This window comes from Aplidium turbinatum, chromosome 3 (assembly GCF_918807975.1).
Source record: "Aplidium turbinatum chromosome 3, kaAplTurb1.1, whole genome shotgun sequence".
In the NCBI taxonomy this organism is placed as follows: domain Eukaryota; kingdom Metazoa; phylum Chordata; class Ascidiacea; order Aplousobranchia; family Polyclinidae; genus Aplidium; species Aplidium turbinatum.
The window spans coordinates 36,546,799-36,566,096 of NC_137474.1; the positions used below are offsets into that span (position 1 = coordinate 36,546,799).

At 37.8% G+C, this 19,298-nt stretch overlaps 1 protein-coding gene across 1 annotated transcript; it reads right to left on the minus strand.

Moving 5' to 3' along the window:
* Window positions 1-1,032: 1,032 nt before the first annotated feature.
* On the minus strand, window positions 1,033-11,382 carry LOC145766896 (CAAX prenyl protease 1 homolog). The gene is made up of 12 exons (XM_082578603.1): window positions 11,236-11,382; window positions 10,127-10,273; window positions 9,400-9,486; window positions 8,877-8,993; window positions 7,928-8,080; window positions 7,596-7,737; window positions 7,131-7,261; window positions 6,672-6,723; window positions 4,302-4,441; window positions 3,822-3,965; window positions 3,020-3,136; window positions 1,033-1,457 (listed from the first exon to the last, which is right to left on the minus strand). Exons 1-12 carry the CDS (start codon window positions 11,308-11,310, stop codon window positions 1,344-1,346), a joined length of 1,419 nt encoding a protein of 472 aa, XP_082434729.1. The 5' UTR covers window positions 11,311-11,382; the 3' UTR covers window positions 1,033-1,343.
* Window positions 11,383-19,298: the final 7,916 nt, after the last annotated feature.

Consider the following 19,298-nt stretch of genomic DNA (forward strand, 5'->3'; position numbering starts at 1 on the left):
ACTAGGTGTGTCTCCAGGCTACGTTTTTTTTAAGTTTAATGTTTAGATTTGGACCTGGAGGGCGAAAATCGGTAAAAACAGTTACGCGCGCCGCGCGGTAACCAGTAATGGCTACACTTACAGAAATATAGAAATGATACAATAAGTTCGTGGGAAAACAAATTCGTGACCGGCCAGCGTCAGTGATTCAAAGCCTCTACAAGTATGCAAAACTGGCAGGATTAAGCTCTGCAAGAATCTTTCCCAATCCGAAGATAAAGATTCAGTCAACCAATGATGATTTCAAACACGCGATGTAGTATGCCCTAAGTAGTGATGGAACGACCTCCGGCCATTTTTTCAACTCCTGCTCCGGAGGTAAGCTGTGTGTGTACCTGTGGTCAGGTTTAGCTTATAATCTTAAATAAATCTAATTTTTTGTATCATTGTGGTGCTGCAGTAATGCAAGAACACTAAACAGTCTACACTTGTTCCCTGTTGGCCTAACATTAGTCAACCTGTAGCGCCCGAGAAAAAAAAATCAAACTGTCAGATTTTTTTTCAAAAAAGGTGTCGTACAACCAACACAGAACATTTAGCAGTAACACATGTTGCAAATTTGCAACATAGAGCTATAAAGGGTCGTTTTTTTCTTCACAAATATTCATTCTACTCTGCCACAAAGTTATGTAGGCTACTTCCCAAAACTATTCTTTGCATGTAAGGTTGAAAAAGGGGTGAAGGAAGTCAGTCAAAAATCTTCCATATCTTAAAAACAATACTACATCGGGTGGATAAAAATCATCGCCGAATTTGAAATCTACCCAAAAGTTCAGCATATTCATGAACGGGTCTTTTTAAAAGGACCCTAAACATTGCCATGAAGCACCTTTTAGAGTGTTTGGCGAGAGTGGTATACAACCGCTAACTTGGAACATTGATTATATGAATGAAATGTTATCAAGAGAAGGAGTTGCAATTCTCCAGCTGGAACAATTCTCCTGCTTCCGGGGCATCACTGGATGCGCCGAGTAGGCTGACGTAATGTGATTGAGAGAGCAATGTATTCTTGCAAAATCCGATAAGATATAGCAAGCGGCAAGCCAACAAAATGTGTCAAAAACAACAGCTTACGGATTCCAATTATTTTTAATATCAGAAGACAACAATGAGTAGTTACGACAGTTATAACATTTGGTCAACTAAACGTACAAATTCAATTCTCGATTAAACCGCGGAGTTCGGTAGAAACATGCAATTAGTTTGTGCCAAGGTTGAGTGCGCTTCAAAATACGATTGTCGATTCCCGAATACCATTTTGCCCAACCTTCCAATGAGGTTTCTCTCTCCACCTTTTGTGCAAATCACTCGGTTTTCGATTTCACTTTGTCCATCCCTCGCAACCTCTCGAGCAACGGCGGGTGGGAGTAATGGCACGCCGAATATAACCAATCAGCGACTGGGAAACTGAGGTTGTCCTGGAGATGAAACATTATTTGATGGTTAAGAAGTTGTTGCACTGAACCAGGGCTTCCCGATTGGGGGTGCTCGCACCCCCTGGGGGTGCGAGCAGCTGTTGCTAGGGGTGCGATAATCCACCAAGGAAGAAGAGCTATACCGAATATAGAGATGGATTTTGTTTAACAAGGGAGGTGGTGATTATCTCTCAAAGCATTCTATGTTGGCCTATACAGCACAATGCACGACAAGAAAATACCACCCGACAAGTTGCTGATAACAAAAAGGCTGTGGTCCGAACGTCACGTGATTGGTGGCGGGATAATGCATGGACTTCTAAATAGTAGCACCTGGACTGGAAACTCACTGGACAACATGAGGCCAAACAGTTGGTACAACAGTTGGCCAACAGTGGGCCAACAGGGTTAGTTACTTGGCTGTTGGCCCACTGTTGGTCAACTGTTGTACCAACTGTTTGGCCTCATGTTGTCCAGTGAGTTTCCAGTCCAGATGCTACTATTTAGAAGTCCATGGATAATGCGATAATATTGTGTCAGCAATTTGCTCATTGTTGCAAATTTCTTATCTTACACATTGGGAAAGAACGCGTTTTAAGCGAGAACAAAGTTTTTCATGTTGTAGACTGCGGAGGATTGACTTACGAAAAGGAAAATGTCAGCTACTAATCGAACAGATAGTTGTAAAAAAAGAAAGAGAAAAGTCAAAGATCTTGATTAACGCCATTGTGTTCTCAGTTTGTGTTATTTCTTTATGCATTTGCTTTTGCATTTTGTGTGATTGCGTTGTTGAAGGCTGCCCTTTTTCCTATTTGCTGGCCATATAAAGGCCGGTGAGCTGATTTTCTGTGTTGTTTATGTATGTATTTTGATTTTTTTTCTCAAAACCACTCCACTTCAAAACAGGGGGTGCGAGATTGGCTTCATCAATCCCATGGGGTGTGGAGTGATAAACGAATCGGAAAGCCCTGCACTAAACTAAAGCAACCTCACAGACACGCTCTGGTATAGCGGTTCTGAGACGGACCTCCAAGAGTCTGCAGACGTTGAATCAATGTAAAAATAACGGATTTTGCTGCCTGGGAATCAACACAAAATGATTTTCGCTGGACTTACGCACAAGAAAACGGATGGTGGCAAAAAGCCACGTTACACAACTGATACGCAGTATGCATTGAATTTAACGAGGTACAGCCTATCATCGAGCTACTAGCTAACCGTTCAAACAGTAGTTAGTTATACAAAAACCATACCCGTACTTTCAATTCACGTCCAGACAATAGTAATACAAACAAACCAAAAATATAAAGCGAATTATTATCAACGGATGATCGCATAAATTTCTGTGACAAGCTGGCTAGAATTAACTAGTTTCGATGGTACTGTGTTGCTATTGAGCATTAATCAACCCTGGTCATTTGGGATATAGACCAGGCTTCTTTGAAGCAAAATGAAGAAGAAGACGGTACTGAGTACAAGCACGATAAACGCGAAAAGCAGACATTTACATATGTATTCTCATGTCGAAAACCTAACCGTGGAAGATGTTACGTTTCAAAAGTTACCTTGTAGAGTTTGAGCAGAGCGGATTTCAATTTTTCTTTTTTGCCTAAATTGACTGCAAACTCGTCCGCTTGAAATTCAAACCGTCTGCTCAATACATTCATTAGGAACGACTCAATCTGCAACAAGAATTGGTTACACTATAGTCGTTGCCAAGTTTTTACCTGCAAGCCCACTGCCCAGCCAGCACAATCCGTCCTTTTAACATGCAATGTCTAAAGACGTGGAATCAATGTGTAAAGAACGGGTTTTGCTAGCTGAGTGGTTATCGCAAAAATTCTCAAGCTGTGAAGCGTTTTTGCCGAAATGAGCAAGAAATTTGAAGCATGTGCTCACTGCTCGTTGTGCTGTCATCGGTGTGACGCAAGAGCTACAGCAGCAAAATATCAGCCGCTTTTGCTGCAAAATAAACCATAACTACACTGTGTTCATGACACTAATTTTACTTGCGATAACAATATTATCAGGAAAATGACAAGTACATGTCCGTTCCCATAGCTCAGTGCATGAACACCCAGCTCTGCAAGATTAAACAAAGCTAGTCCTACTCTAGGAGTGGCAGTTAAGCAACGTATTTCAAGGACAGCTGTTCATTCATCGAAAAAATCCGTAAGCAATGACACCGTTTGTTAACCTCGGTGGTCAGACTTCCGCTCTGATTCAATGCTTCCATAAGCATTAAGCAAGTGACACTCCCAGAATTAAGCTTCTAAACGGCTTTATCAAGCTAAAGATAAAATTCTCACTATCGACCAAAAAACGTACTTTTTTTTTAAAAACTGACAAACACATCTGGAACTTTACCTCGTTGATAGGCGAGAAGATGAAGCTGAACACAATGAAGAGACGTATGAGGATCGGCTGTTGATCTACGAATCCAAAAGCAGCAAACACAGGTTCAACATTCATCAGCTTTCCGAAGACAAAAAACGAAAAGAAAATGCTGGCCTGAAAATCATAACGCATGGACATTGTCAAAATGATATTTTAGGTTTCAAAAACAGCCCATAAAAATGATACTCGCCTGGCATATAAAGTGGTTTTTAAATGAAATATAAATTAAAAATCTTCATCAGTTTGACTATGCTCATTCACTGTTCTAGCAAATAAAAGGGCGTTGGAATCTACAGACTGTGGCCAAAAAAAGGTTATGTTTTCCAGTCAAATGCCTTGCAACTGAGACAGCAAACAAGCAGCTAGACTTTGCAAAGCATTTTAAATGTCATCTCATAACAAGTACGAGTAGGCCTTCCTCATGTTTTTTTTTGTGAACATTGCTAATACCTGCATGATAGCAATATTCTTGAGCATGTGTGAGTACTTCCAATGACCAAGCTCATGGCCAAGAACAGCGACAACTTCCTCTGTGTTGCATCCGATCTTCTTCTCCTCATCACCACTTTTGCTCTTTTCTTCTGAGGATTCTGATTCAAAAAGACAAGTCAAACCAATGATGGTTTATATTGAGTGAGCAATGAGCATGTATATTAGGGTGTTTCATTTTTTCACCATTTTTGAAATTCAAAATGCCTGGGGTCCCATCTGGTGGTATTTGGAGAAAAAAGTTTACACCCCAAATTTTTTTCAATTATGACGTCATATTGAGGTGGTCCACGAGGTTTGAAATTTTTGGGCCTCAAAATCTCGAAATTTGGCCGTATCTCCGGAACCGCTCATCATAGATCGACAAAATTAGTATCAAAATGCGCAGAAGGGTCGGTTTCCTATACCTGATGTAGAGAATATTAAGGTCTATCTGCTTCAGAAAAAAAGTTATTACAAAAAATCTGATTTTCGGTGTATTTTCTCCTGATGAACAGAGATCAGGTGATCAAGATAAAAGTTTTTCTGTATTTTTGCACTCTGAGAAGCTGTTATTGCGGAATAATAGTTGGTGTTAAGGTTTCAGTACTGGGCTTGCCTAGTCTTGCTATCTGGTTAAGCAAAGCCCCATGTTGCATTGCTCCGGGACTCTTCTTGGCACCGTCCACAAAAGAAATGACATGGGAAAGATATATTTCGTTTATGTAGAACATGCATTAAAGGGTATGAATATCATGACCAACTTCATTATTAAAATAATTGACCAGTCGAGTATTGACTCCGGACTTTTTTCCGTGTTGAGAGCAGTCGTATCAGCCATGACTGAATATACTTGGGATAGGTGAACTCTGCAAGCGTTCTGGATGATGGTGCCAAAAATCAGTTCTGCAGTGACCAACACACTTTTGGGAAAAGATTTAACAGCAAGCACACTTTCGTGCTTCATGCCATTATCATCAACAAGTTGGCCCAAGAAAACGTATCGATCTATTTTATCGACAACGCGCCCATCATAACATAACTGCATGGCAGAAGCTGAGTTGAGAAGGTTCTCACTTTCCATCAGAGATTTTTCTCTCGTTTTTTGTCGCTGGCGGTATACTGTCGAAGGTGATGCAGCATTGCAGCTACTTGATCTTTTCCAAGAACCGACCTCATAAGGTCTGACTGCTGGGGTACCGAAGTCATCCTACGATCAGCAAGTACACAACTTCTATCATTTATGGAAAAATAATATACTTTCTTGTACACTTTTCCCCAAACAGCTGGTTTCAGAGGCTCGTATTCCTTATCATCTTCCCAATTCATATCCCCATCAGATTCGCTTTCGCTACTGTGTAGACATCTAGCTACTTCATTTCTTTTTCTCTGTTTCAAACATAGTAGTGCCGATGCTTTGGCAGATTGTATGCTAGAAGTGCTAGGTTTCTCTGTTTGCTAAGCACTGGAAGACCAGCTTTGTTCCATATGCCAACTACATCTTTCAGCAGTTCATCTTTTAAATTTTGGAAATGGGGTATTTTCTTAAAAAACTCAGGATTAGTTTCGGCTACTTTCTTCCTCAAGTAAAAATAGTGACTGACTATGTCTGAATTCAGGGGAAGCACATTTCTCTCCAATTCCATGAAGTTTTGCATCAACTTACTAATACCTGACCTTAATGCCATAATGACACTTAATCTAAAGCAGGTGAGCAGCATACCTCTTCCTCAATAGTTACATTAATATTATGATAGTAATACCTTCAAATTACCATTTCATCTCTTGCAAAACGAACAACGATTATTATTACGCAACAGCAGCTTCTAAGATGGAAAAATACAGAAAAACTTCTTATCTTGATCACCTGATCTCTGTTCATCAGGAGAAAATACACCGAAAATAAGATTTTTTGTAATAACTTTTTTTCTGAAGCAGATAGACCTTAATATTCTCTACATCAGGTATAGGAAACCGACCCTTCTACGCATTTTGATACTAATTTTGTCGATCTATGATGAGCGGTTCCGGAGATACGGCCAAATTTCGAGATTTTGAGGCCCAAAAATTTCAAACCTCGTGGACCACCTCAATATGACGTCATAATTGAAAAAAATTTGGGGTGTAAACTTTTTACCCCAAATACCACCAGATGGGACCCCAGGCATTTTGAATTTCAAAAATGGTGAAAAAATGAAACACCCTAATGTATATTGTATATACCATACCTCCTTATATAATAAAGATGCAAAATTAAAAATTACAAGAGATATCGTACAATGTAGACAAAGGCATATCACTGTCACCAGTATCATTGCAGCCTAAAACTGTAAACTGTCGCATGTTTTTAACCTGCTTCTTTGTTTTGTTCTTCTCCTTTGTCTCCAGCAGAGTCCGCCGAGTCCTGAAAAAAATAAGTTTTTATCATAAGTTTGCCATTGCAAAATAGAAACATGAAAGCCAGGCTGTGAGTAGATTGTTATTAAATAATTAGTATCAGCCATGGCTTTCAGTAGATTAATGTGACAGCTTAGCTCACAAAAAAAAAATATGACAGAAATCATTGTAAAGTTGTTTTAGAAACCACCTGTTGATGCAAAGAATACTTTAATGCTATACGTATATAATTACGTAGCAAGAAGAAAAGTGGAGATCCATTCCGTTAGACTTTAACGCAATATTGACAGACGAAAAATAAGCAATTTTTAAAAACTAATCACTTTTATTAAACTTCAGCAATTGTAGACTTGTGAGATTTCAAGGCCAAACTTGGGAAATTGCAGCTACAGTATTAACTTTTCCTGCATTTACTTGAGGAGGTTGATCTTCATCTTTCCTCCCTACCGGAGTGTAGTCTTCAAGAAGGGTGTCGAACAAGACAATCCTCTTATTATTGTAGAAGCCATACATGTAGGCGTTGCTGTGGGCAGATCGTTTTGAACCTTCACAAAAAGAACAACGTATATACATATACGAGCTAAAATATCGATCAATGCTGATTGTAAGCGAACGGAGGAAGAGAGTACGATCCAAAGCTGAGTCAATCACTCGGTGAATTAGAAACAATGCGCTCACTGCTCATAAACCGCTTGTTATGTGGCAGTCACTTCGAGAGGGAGAAAAAACTTTCAACAGGTTGTTGTTGTTGTTCTGTGTTGTCACTAATATTCAGACGTATGCAGCATGACGAATACTAGTTCTAGCTGGCTGAAACCCGAGCATCAACTAAAAACTTAGTGAAGTTTCTGACAACCGTTATTTATTATCCAAACGTACCGTCCACAACATAAAGCTTCTTTAGAGGGTAGTCAAGAGAAGCTGCTAACTCTTCGATTTTCAACTTTAAGTCCCCATCTGGCAAGGGACTGTATTTGTCGAAGAGAGGAGCAATGTATTCAGGATAAATGTGCATCAAGATCTATAGAACTTATTAAATTATTGAATTAATCAAGAAAATAGTATATTCAGTAAATCACTGCTGCTAGAATGTGCTTACAAACATGGCGTTTAGTTTCCAAAAGCATCTTTTTCACAAAACAAACGAAAAAAACTCTAAAGGGAAATTCCCGTACTCTTAACTTATAAATAAGTACCATGCAGATACGTACCATTGAAATAATGAAAACTGTAAACCAAGCGTAGATGTAAAAATGGTCGCCTCCAATTTGAATTATATATATAATGAGAGCTACCAATGGGATAGTAATAGCTTGAGACACCAAAGTCTTTTTGAGCAAGTCTTTGAAGAAAAAGCCAAGAGTCTGTATATAAAAAAAAAATCTTAAAAAATATGCATTAAACTAAGCAAAATAAGATGAAAAACATGGAGCACAATATGTTTGAAAAAACATTCAGACCGAATTCAAAGTTTCAAACTGCCACATTCATCTTGGCTCCAGTGTTCCACCTGTTTTAATAAAGCGTTTTTATATGATTAACAACTTGCAAGAATTTCAGCAAACCATGTAGGTAGGAGTAGCAGTGGATTAGTTACACAATTAAGCAAGAATTGCTCACTTTATAAATTTACTTTCCCAGTCACTGTTTGGTAGGTTTGTAATTGTAGCTGCTGTTCATATAATAAGATAATAACAGTAAAACAAGCAAAAATGCAACTTGTGTGAGTACAAAATCATATCAAAAATGAGTATTTTGTATACATTTCCGGCTTTCCATCGTTTTTCTGGCTATTAATCATCATCCATATGTCCCTTCTTTATTAGATGAGACCTGGCGTTTGCCTTGCCTAGCAGGGGTTGCAGCAGTTTCGATAAAATTTACAAGAACTTTGAAATGAGTGGTGGAATCCCATCGGGAATTTATACTTTGTACAATAGAATTCGGCTAATGTCACATTGCGCTTTAGTGGCATCTGTTGCAAGTTCTGTTTTGAAACTACAAGTAAAATTCGGCTACAATAATATTTCGCTAAGTGAGACTTCTTTGGTCCTTTCAGGTGTCTTTATAGGCGAGTTCTCCTGTACTGGCACTTGCAGTATTTATGGTCATTTGCCTTCAAACGAGATCTTCACTCTTTGTTCATTAAATAAATCTCACCATTTTGTTGAATCCATGTTTCTCTTCAATCACAAAGGTAAAGTAAATACTCCAAGGAAGTTGAAGAATTTGACTGATCAAGTTTCCAATTACCGTAAAAATGAGTGACTGTAAAATCTGTATTAAAAAAAAAACTTTAAAAAAGATTATTACAATCACAAAACTGCAAAAGAGTTGAAAGATTCTATGAAATAGCTTTGGCAGTATTTAATCTCAAGCCTAGCGGTAGATTTTGATTTAGGCAGAAAATCGGAAATGCCGGAGAGAGCTAGTCTTTATCACATTTGTAAGTTCCATATCAACTCAGTTGACTAATCTTGACTGTATGAGGAAAACAGAGTGAAGAATTGAAAAACTCAGCTTTTATAGCTTGCTAAAATAATTTTTCAAGTGCTGTGTCTGTTTCATTCGCAGGTTGACATGCACATTATTGCACAATTGTTTCCATTAATTGACAATTTAGTTACAGTACGGTATATACAATTATACAGAAGGATAAAAATTGAAAGCGTGACCCACTCACTTCATATTCACTGCTGTAACCCAACTTTTCTATGACAATACCAGAAATCATCCACAGCAATGGCAATCCATTGAACCAAAGAATAATCTAAAGATTCAGACTGAACAGCTTGTTATGCAAAAAATACTGATGACCTATATATATATATTTTATACAATGCACTATCCACCACAAAGGGGAGTATTACAAGTGCAGCACATCACGAAGATAAAAACAAGTTAGCAAATCCAATTAGAAAAATTTACGATAATTTCATCATTTTACGATAACAGGATTTTACGATAATTTCATCCTGCCACTTATATAGTTACTTTTAATAGAAAACAGAAACATGCATTCTAAATTGCATATTCATATTCAATTAATTCATAAAAATTTAAAACATATAGACCTTACAATAAATACTATTATATATCTATTAATACTGCAAAAAAAATGTTCAATGCCAAGCAAAAAAGCCAAGCAGAGCAAATTACAAATGTATGTAATATATGTAAATAATACTTTAATATCATAATATTCAAATAATTTTTTGAAAGTCCATTATTTCTGAGTGTAAACCCTGTTTCTTATAATACATCTCTACCATTAAAAAAAACAGCAATCATTAATGTACTTATTATATATACAGCATTTCTAACATTAGAAAATAGCTTTCCACAACTGTAGGTCTACTGTAAATCTATTTATAGCAATAAAATGTACAAATTATCGCATACATACTCACAGTGGTTTCAATTTGTGAATAAAGACTATTCCAAAATCCATATGTGCTTTTATCAATTGCATAATAACGTGATTTGTTGAACGTTTCTTCATCAATAACAGATTTTAGCTCGATTGGAGTTACCTTGGTATTCTTATAAATATTATGCTGAAAACACAATTGTCAGTTATATGCAGGTTACTTTTGTTAATACACTACTCTCTTAAATAACACTGTACTGCGGTTGAAAATTTTTCCCAAAAAAATTGAACATGTTTTAACTGCTTCTAAATCAACTTTTTGTGCTGAATTAATAAATGCAATCAGATTTTTTGAGTCAGGTCAATTTTTTTACTCCATCTCATTATTAGTTATATTATCTTTGATTGTTATTATGCACAAAGTGACTAATTTCTGTAGTAGCTTAATTGGACAAGTATGATGTCAATTTTTTGCAAGATGTATTTTTTTTAATGCAATGATATGCATTTTAGATACTGCAAAAATATAATGACTTATATAATATATATACTATAGTTGAAATATAGGCACTTATAAGTTATGACTAGGCTACCCAAGAAAGCGTTTTACGACACAATTTTGTTCAACTTTGGGGCTCAATTTAACAGTGGAAATTAATATGTCACTCTGTAGACATGTGACCATTTAACATCACATATTATATTTGTTTTAAATTCCAAATACTCACTAACATTATGTAGTGGTATTTGTCTGAGCAGATAGAACGAGCACGATTAAGCAAACCTAACACCATCCACTAACATTAATGGATGAAATAAAAACGAAGTCTTGAAATATATCCTAACACAGAAAGCATTGTGCTGCACATGATGACATTTTGATGATAAACACAATAACAATACAAATGATCTACCGTATGCACAGAAAATGTCACTTTAAAAACTTTCTTCTATATAATATGTGGAACAGAAAAGATCTCTTTTTAAACACCAACACCAATCTGCAAGCACGATATCCTTGCTCTCCTATCAACTTGATCTAAACTTTTAAACATTTAGGCTATCTTACCAATCTGGATATGACATAAATTAATGAAAAGCAACGTTTATGGAATGGTTTTTGTAGCCTATAAGTCAACAAATTCATACCTGTCTTTTTGAAAGATTTGTTTCCCAAAAGTAAACAATCCACGAGAAACCCAAAACTAAAACAAATACATCCATTTGGCCTTTAGTCCTGTTTCAATTCTATTTGGCAATGTATTTTATTTTTGCTTCAAGTTTGAAAATAGCCTACCACTTCAGAAACGTAAAAAGTAGCAGAGTTAGTACCTAGATGCCATATCTGATATATTGGCTACATTGAATAAGAAATAAATTTAATCAACAAAGTGGCTATTTTTACACACTTGTTGCCATAGTTCCAATCAGGTGCTGCCAGAGTTAGGATTAAAGTTAGGAAGGGTTAAGGTAAGGGTTAGAGTTAGGAACAACCTCAGGGTTTTGATATTTGCCTTAGAGCAGGGTGGTCCAAGACTGCAAACATGAAGGGCCACATTAGGGTCTGAGAAAAACTTCACGGGCCGCATAGTGAGAAATGATAACGCGTTGCTGAAAGTAGAAACGTTGTTAAATAAAAACTTAACTAGGTTGCGATTTTGAACTTCTTTTCTATAGATTTCGATCTGTTTTAGCTACATTCTTACTGTTCGCAGGCTATGAACATTAACAAATCTTGTCGCTGACAAAATACAGTTGCAACGAAAGGACTGAGTTTGCTGTTCTGATCAACCTAATGTTTTGCTGCATGTCTAACTCACTTTTTAATCTCTGCTTTCGACTCAAAAAGTGATTTTCAGCTAGTAAAAAAGATACGATACATAACACGTCAACAAAATAGCAAACCAAAACAATTTATTGTTTTTTGCTTTTGCATATAGTGTCAATCTCTGGCTTAAATTCAGTGGACGACAGACGTAAGCACGCATCCATGGTTTCATCAGCCATTCTGTTTTGTGTGTCGCTTTTCAATCGCTTCATAACGGAGAAAGTGCTGTGCTTTCACATATGTAGCCTATGTGCTACCAAACATGGAACATATCTTCAGTGCGAAGTCGTTTAATCGTGGAAACTGCTCGTTGCTTAAAGGCAGTGGCTATTTGACCGGCGCCGGTCTTTGAATCTGAAACACTATTTGACCGGTCATGACGTCACTCTATACGCACTTCTTTCTTTTTCTCTTTCAAAGCAAAAGACGAGAAGAGTGCGTATATAACTTGTAAACTTGACGATTATCTTCAACTGATTGGATGGCGCGTGGGTTACGTCTCTGGTTGGTGTTCCAGAGGGTATGAGTTCGATACTTCGCGGAAGCGTTTTTTTTTTAATTTTTAACTAAATTTTAACCCGAAGTGACTCAATCGTTAGGCTGCTGCATTTTTGTGGTCAATTTTTTATTTTCGGAAGCCTACAGCCCAATTTTTTATGTCTTTTCAACTATGAGTAATAAAGTCAGAGTTTTTTAATTTTCTTGAATTTGAGAATTTCTCTGGATAATTTTCCGATCGTCATAAGAGGATGTGACCGTGTTTTCCGATCACGGAAAACATCGTGTTCGGAAAACATCGTTTTTCCGAACGACGCATTACATTTTTGCGTCGTTCGGCAAACACGGTCACATCCTCTTATGACAATCGGAAAATTATCCAGAGAAATTCTCAAATTCAAGAAAATTAAAAAACTCTGACTTTATTACTCATAGTTGAAAAGACATAAAAAATTGGGCTGTAGGCTTCCGAAAATAAAAATTGACTACAAAAATGCAGCAGCCTAACGATTGAGTCACTTCGGGTCAAAATTTAGTTAAAAATTAAAAAAAAAAACGCTTCCGCGAAGTATCGAACTCATACCCTCTGGAACACCAACCAGAGACGTAACCCACGCGCCATCCAATCAGTTAAAGATAATCGTCAAGTTTACAAGTTATATACGCACTCTTCTCGTCTTTTGCTTTGAAAGAGAAAAAGAAAGAAGTGCCTATAAAGTGACGTCATGACCGGTCAAATAGTGTTTCAGATTCAAAGACCGGCGCCGGTCAAATGGCCACTGCCTTGCTTAAAAGCCTCCAAAAGGTGTTGTAACGCTCATTCTTACGTGAAAGAAGAAAAAGGTCTGACTGCAATTCACATAGTTCTTGCTGAACGTAAGATGGTTGCGACTCCATGACTATTTCCATTGGATTGTTGAAAAGCTCCATTTGTGCTTTCAGAAAATCAAAGTCAGCGAATCAGTCGTTAAACTCATCGATGATGTCACCAATTGTGTTATAAAATGCAGAAAAATCGATACTTTTTCTTTCACCAAATACTTCACTGCATGCAGGAAAATGGGTAGGTCTGACTGCTTCATTCCTTTGCAAAGAAGCCTTAAATAGCACAAGTTTCTGGCGAAAACCTTCAATGTGTCCAACCAATTGAGAAATATTTTGTTTCCTACCTTGCAGTTTCATGTTTAGGATATTGAAGTGATTACTAATGTCTGTGATTACTATTGACCCGATTATGCGCGACTTATTTAGGGTTGTGGAACTTGTGGCGAATGTAATGTATTTATAAAACGTAGGTGTATTTTTAAACCTTGAATTTAGCACTGATAATTACGGCATGCACAAAGTGTTCGCGGGCCACACAAAAGCTTCACGCGGGCCGCATGTGGCCCGCGTGCCAGGGTTTGGACCACCCTGTCTTAGAGGACTAAAAAAAATTTCCAAAATATTGTTTTTATTTTTAACAGCTTTAAACTTTTCTCAGATTAGGGCAGAATTCTTTATCTGGCAATGGTATTGAGGCTATTATTATTATACTATGTTGTGTAAATATAGCCACAGCCTTTAATCAAATCCAACTGCATTGCCTGCCCTAACAGCTGAGCAGTTACCGGTAGTTAGAGCGTTAGTTAGCGCAGTCACTGGTTTGTCTCTCAGGAGTGTGTGCTTGATTGAGCAAAGCTTTCTACAAGTATGCAAAACTACCAGGAATAACCTATCAAGGCTTTGTCAGTCCAAGGATAAAAATTCAAAACCAAACGGCGTTTGCTTGATAAAAAAAACAATTCTTCACAGCTTTTTTTGACTTACCGTATATACACTTTAAAGCAAGATGCCGCAAATGCAGCAGCATTTATACAAAAAAAAAATTCACTGGAAACATATAAAAAAAAGATGGCAAATTACACACCAATCATGGTATTCAATGGGCCATGTTTCTCAATAGGGGTAGTATGGCAATAAGTGTTTCTTATTTAGGGCTTTTATACATATAAGATAATACCGTATATCTGTTTAGTTTTAAAGTATTGTTTTGATTATCCTTTTTATATTCAAGATGACTATTTGCGTCATTATATCATTGCTAAAGTCTGCCGAAGCCGGTGCCGATCGCCATATCCTCATTCTTCACCCGAACCAGGTCCACATCTTGTTCTTGTGGACAATTGGATTTGGACATTGATTGCCAGCCTGGCCCTTCGACAGTCTAGGGTTGCCAGAGAAAAATTACAAAAAAAAAAAACTTCACGAAACTCCTGCAAAATTGAAAATACAGTAGAATTCGCCTATAGTGACTTTGGCTATAGTGGCACTTCGCCTATAGTGACACCTGTTGCAAAGTCCCGTTTGCAAACCATATGTTTTGCATAGAAATGACTTCGCCTATAGTGACTTTGTGTATAAGAACACTTTGCTTACAGTGACACCACATTTCTGTCCCTTGGGCTTAAAAATTTCCGTATAAGAACACTTTACGGTGTATTTCCAGTTTAAGTTGGAATCATATTTTGTCCTTATCAGCATTCCCAGCCAGCAAATCCATCTTTTTACATTGATTTAAAGTATGCAGAGGTTGAACCATAAAGGATTGATTTGCTGACTGGGTTTGAATTAAACCAACATGGGATGCGCATGCGCAGAAATTTTATGCAAAGTTGTTTTTTTTATTGATTTTGTTAGCCTAGAGTCTACTATTTCAGAATCTGCCGGGTGCACTCCGCGCACCTTTGAGCGTTTTGAGAAATTCAAGATGGCGTCCAAAATGGCTGCCGTTTCAGATAACTCTCTATAACTCAGTTTGTATTTGACCTAGGATGATAATTTTGGTGTCTAACCATATGTTTTGAGGGGCAAGGAATACATTGAAACTATTTATTTGACTGGTTGGGGATTGCATCATGTAGAAATGCAATAATGCCGCCAATAGGGCTGCCATATTACAAATTTCAAACAAAAACAAACAAATTCACTTGTATTTGGTCTAGAATGATAATTTTGGTGTCTATCCATATGTTTCGTTGACAAGGAATCCATTTAAGGGATTAAAACATTTGCATATAAATTATATCACAGCAAAATCCAAAATGGCTGCTGATATATTAGCCAAATACTTACTGTAAAGTTCTTAATCTCGAACTCTCACTATGCTACGTAATCACTTTGCTTTCTGACTGATAAGCGCGAACTTGCGTCTCAGCAGGCTTGTAAGAAATGCCGTAAAATAAGTATAAAGAAATAAGTATAAAAAAAGTAAGTAGAGAAGTAAGAAAGTAAGAAAGTGTTCTTATAACGAGATATTACGCTTCAAGCGTTCAGCTGTGAAAGCTGCAACAATGGAACGATCCTGTCTTGGCATATCTGATGCATCAGACGGTTTGGTACAAGTAGTTGTCGATACTTTTGATGCTGAAATGTCGTCGCAAAATGGAAAACTTTCTACCCACTCGTTAGCTGTTCTGGTTACACACCCTGAATCACCATCTGATGCTGATCGATACCATAGAGAGACAATCCCACGAATTTCAAAGTAGGAGATGTCGGAACCAATAGAATGTGATGTCAATATACAGAGATACAATGGTTTCAAGGAACCAAAAATGCCCGAGAGTGTTGCTGTTAGAACAGTTCTCTCACTCAAGTTACTTGAGCAACAAGCTACTCTAAAACAAAGAGCGGACGAAACTGACTTCGCCTTCTTTCAGGATGTTCAGAAACAGAATTGTCCCGAGTACAATGGCTACAACACAGCTCTTACACGCAATCAAGGCCAAACAGAACAACCTAAGACTAAGACGGCAGACCTGCCTTTGATTGATCCTGTGCCATCCCACCCAGATACAATAATGACAACAATGGTGGAAGCTCAAAAGGTTACACATAATGCTGACCAAAGGTTTGTGTTATTTACCTGTGACTTACAACTATATAAAGTTGCATTACATGTGAAGTGGGCTTACTCAGAAAGGTTTTCAGATGTCATCCCGCGCTTGAGTGGTATGCACTTTTTGATGAGTTTCATAGACTGCATCGGGGCTCTGATCGGCTGTTGGATCTTGAGGCATGCAAACAAATGCTTCCTTATTTCTTTGCCGCTGGTCATGTGCATTATGCAAGGTATAGGATGTGCTACCTAAGGGCAATGGAAGCCCTCCCAGAAGAGGTACTAGTCCGGTTCATGAAAGAGGAGCATGTGATGAGGCACCTGCGCAGACTATGGAATGGCCTATGGAGTGATATGTTTATAGAAACTACTTTCATGAGATATGGCCATGCCCCAAATGGCATCATAGGAATAACCTTGAAGCCGGATACGCTCAAGATTTGGGCATTGAGTCTTCATACATGTAGTACTGTGGAGGCTGCTCTTGGCGAAATGCTTGGAGATTCTGGAGACCAGGGAAGTGGGCATAAGGAAGAAAAGAAGGCACGGATAAAGAATGACAACAAGGACCGAGAAGCCATAAGCACAAAGCTTCAAAAATGTATGGATCCACTTGATCCCGAGAAACATCCAGAGGATCTAGTGAACATTGCAACTGGTCAACATGGAACCCCAGCAGTGAATGTGCAGGAGGCTGTGCAGAAAGGATTCAAACAGGTGTGCAAATTTGAAGAGAATTTACCTGATGGCTTACATGAAACAATTCACAAGACCGTGAAATCGTATCACCATGGAATCACCAATTAAGGAACGAACAGTTATTGACATTGGAAAAACCGTAGAGAAGCATGTGTTTTTTGTGAATGAACTCCTGCCAGCCCATGCTCTTACTGGGTGTGATACGGTAGCATGCTGCTATGGGGTTGGCAAAGGTACTGCATTGAAGGTTCTGAAAGATGGTCACTCACTGTCACTTTTAGGGGTTATTGATTCTCCCATAGAATCAGTGATTGCGCAGGCAACCACATTCATGTCAGCCTGTTACGGTTAATATACTACGAGTAAATCAATGTCCGAAGCACGCTGGAGGGTATGGGCATCCAAAACGGGTCTGGCCTCCGCGGTACCACCAAAACTTTGTTTCCTTCCTCCTACAAGTGAGGCCTTTAAAGAGAATGTAAGAAGGGCCCATCACCAAGCCATTGTGTGGCGTTCACTGGAAGACAGCAATCCGCCTGAACTTGATGCAGAAATGTACAGATGGGTGAAAGACTCGAAACTTAAAACGCTACAACCGGTCCTCCTTCCCGCAAATGTTGAACTCACCCCAGAAACTGTCATGATCAGATGTGGATGCAAGAGTGACAACCCCTGCAAAACGCTTTCTTGCAGCTGCACAAGGGATGGTTTGAAATGTGCAATATTCTGTGCGTGTTATGCTGCAGGTTTCAGCCAGACTCTTACTTAGCATTTTAATTCAATTGGACAACATCACAGATTTATGGACTAGGTGACTTAATGACGAGATGATAACCACAACTGACTGTCTTGTGACTGTGAGAGAGGCTTGTAGGCCTACATTACTAATGATAACATTTGTGATAACTAATGGTTACATTTGTGAGTGATGTTATATGTTAGATGATATTTCACAAGCGAAAGTCGCAGAAATAATGATTTTCTATAAGTATTCAGCAAATATATCAGCAGCCATTTTGGATTTTCCTGCGATGTAATTCATATGCAACTGTCTTAATCCCTTAAATGGATTCCTTGTCAACGAAACATACGGATAGACACCAAAATTATTATTCTAGACCAATTACAAGTGAATTTGTTTGTTGTTGTTTGAAATTTGTAATATGGCAGCCCTATTGGCGGCATTATTGCATTTCTACATGATGCAATCCCCAACCAGTCAAATAAATAGTTTCAATGTATTCCTTGCCCCTCAAAACATATGGTTAGACACCAAAATTATCATCCTAGGTCAAATACTAACTGAGTTATAGAGAGTTATCTGAAACGGCAACCCTTTTGGACGCCATCTTGAATTTCTCAAAACGCTCAAGGGTGCGCGGAGTGCACCCGGCAGATTCTGAAAGAGTAGACTCTAGGCTACCAAAATCAATAAAAAAAAAACTTTGCATAAAATTTCCAGGTTCAGTCATACTTCTGCCGGACTACAACTGCATCTGAAGGTGTTAAACAGATCACATGATATGGTAAAAATGCAAGGTGCGAAAAAACTAATTTTAAAATACAGAGAGCAAGAAAGACGAGCCGCAAGCATACAATTGTCTGTTCAAAAGTGGATTGTGACGTTTTATGTACAAGGCTTTCAAGATCTTAGTTTGATACTCAGACCTGCCTCTGGACATGATCTCAAATTGTTTGATAGAAACGTTATTTTGACATTCTGTACAAGAGAAAATGTGATCTTTAATTGCGCTTTTTTGTACAGAATTCAAATTGAGGTGTTCCCCAGCTCTAGTCGATAGATGTCTTGTTGACATGCCGATGTATGTCAGGCTTGCATCACGCAAACAACTGAATTTATAAACGACATTAGAACATAAAGCAAAGGGCGTAGGCGACTTCAGCTGGAAATATCTGCCAACTTTGAACGTTCTATACACAGGGTAAATGTCACAATCAAATTTCTTTTTGACAATTTTAGCTAGATTTTTAATAAACAACTTTAGCTAGACAACATAAGACATTTATCGACTAGCAGTTTTTGTCTTTCCTGTTTATAGATTTAGTTAACCATTGTATTTTATTCAGATGTAGGCTAGTTAAGTTGTATATTCCAGAAGAGGACATCTTGTGATGTCGAAAACGTTCGATAATTAATTTGTTGCTTAGTTTTGTGTTTCTATATGTAATAAACTTGAAGACGTTAAACTTGATTACGTTACTCGGCTTCGTATGCCTATGGTTCAACAAGACAAACTCTCAACTTAGAAGCTCTATTATTGAAAAAAATCCAAGAAATATGAAGAA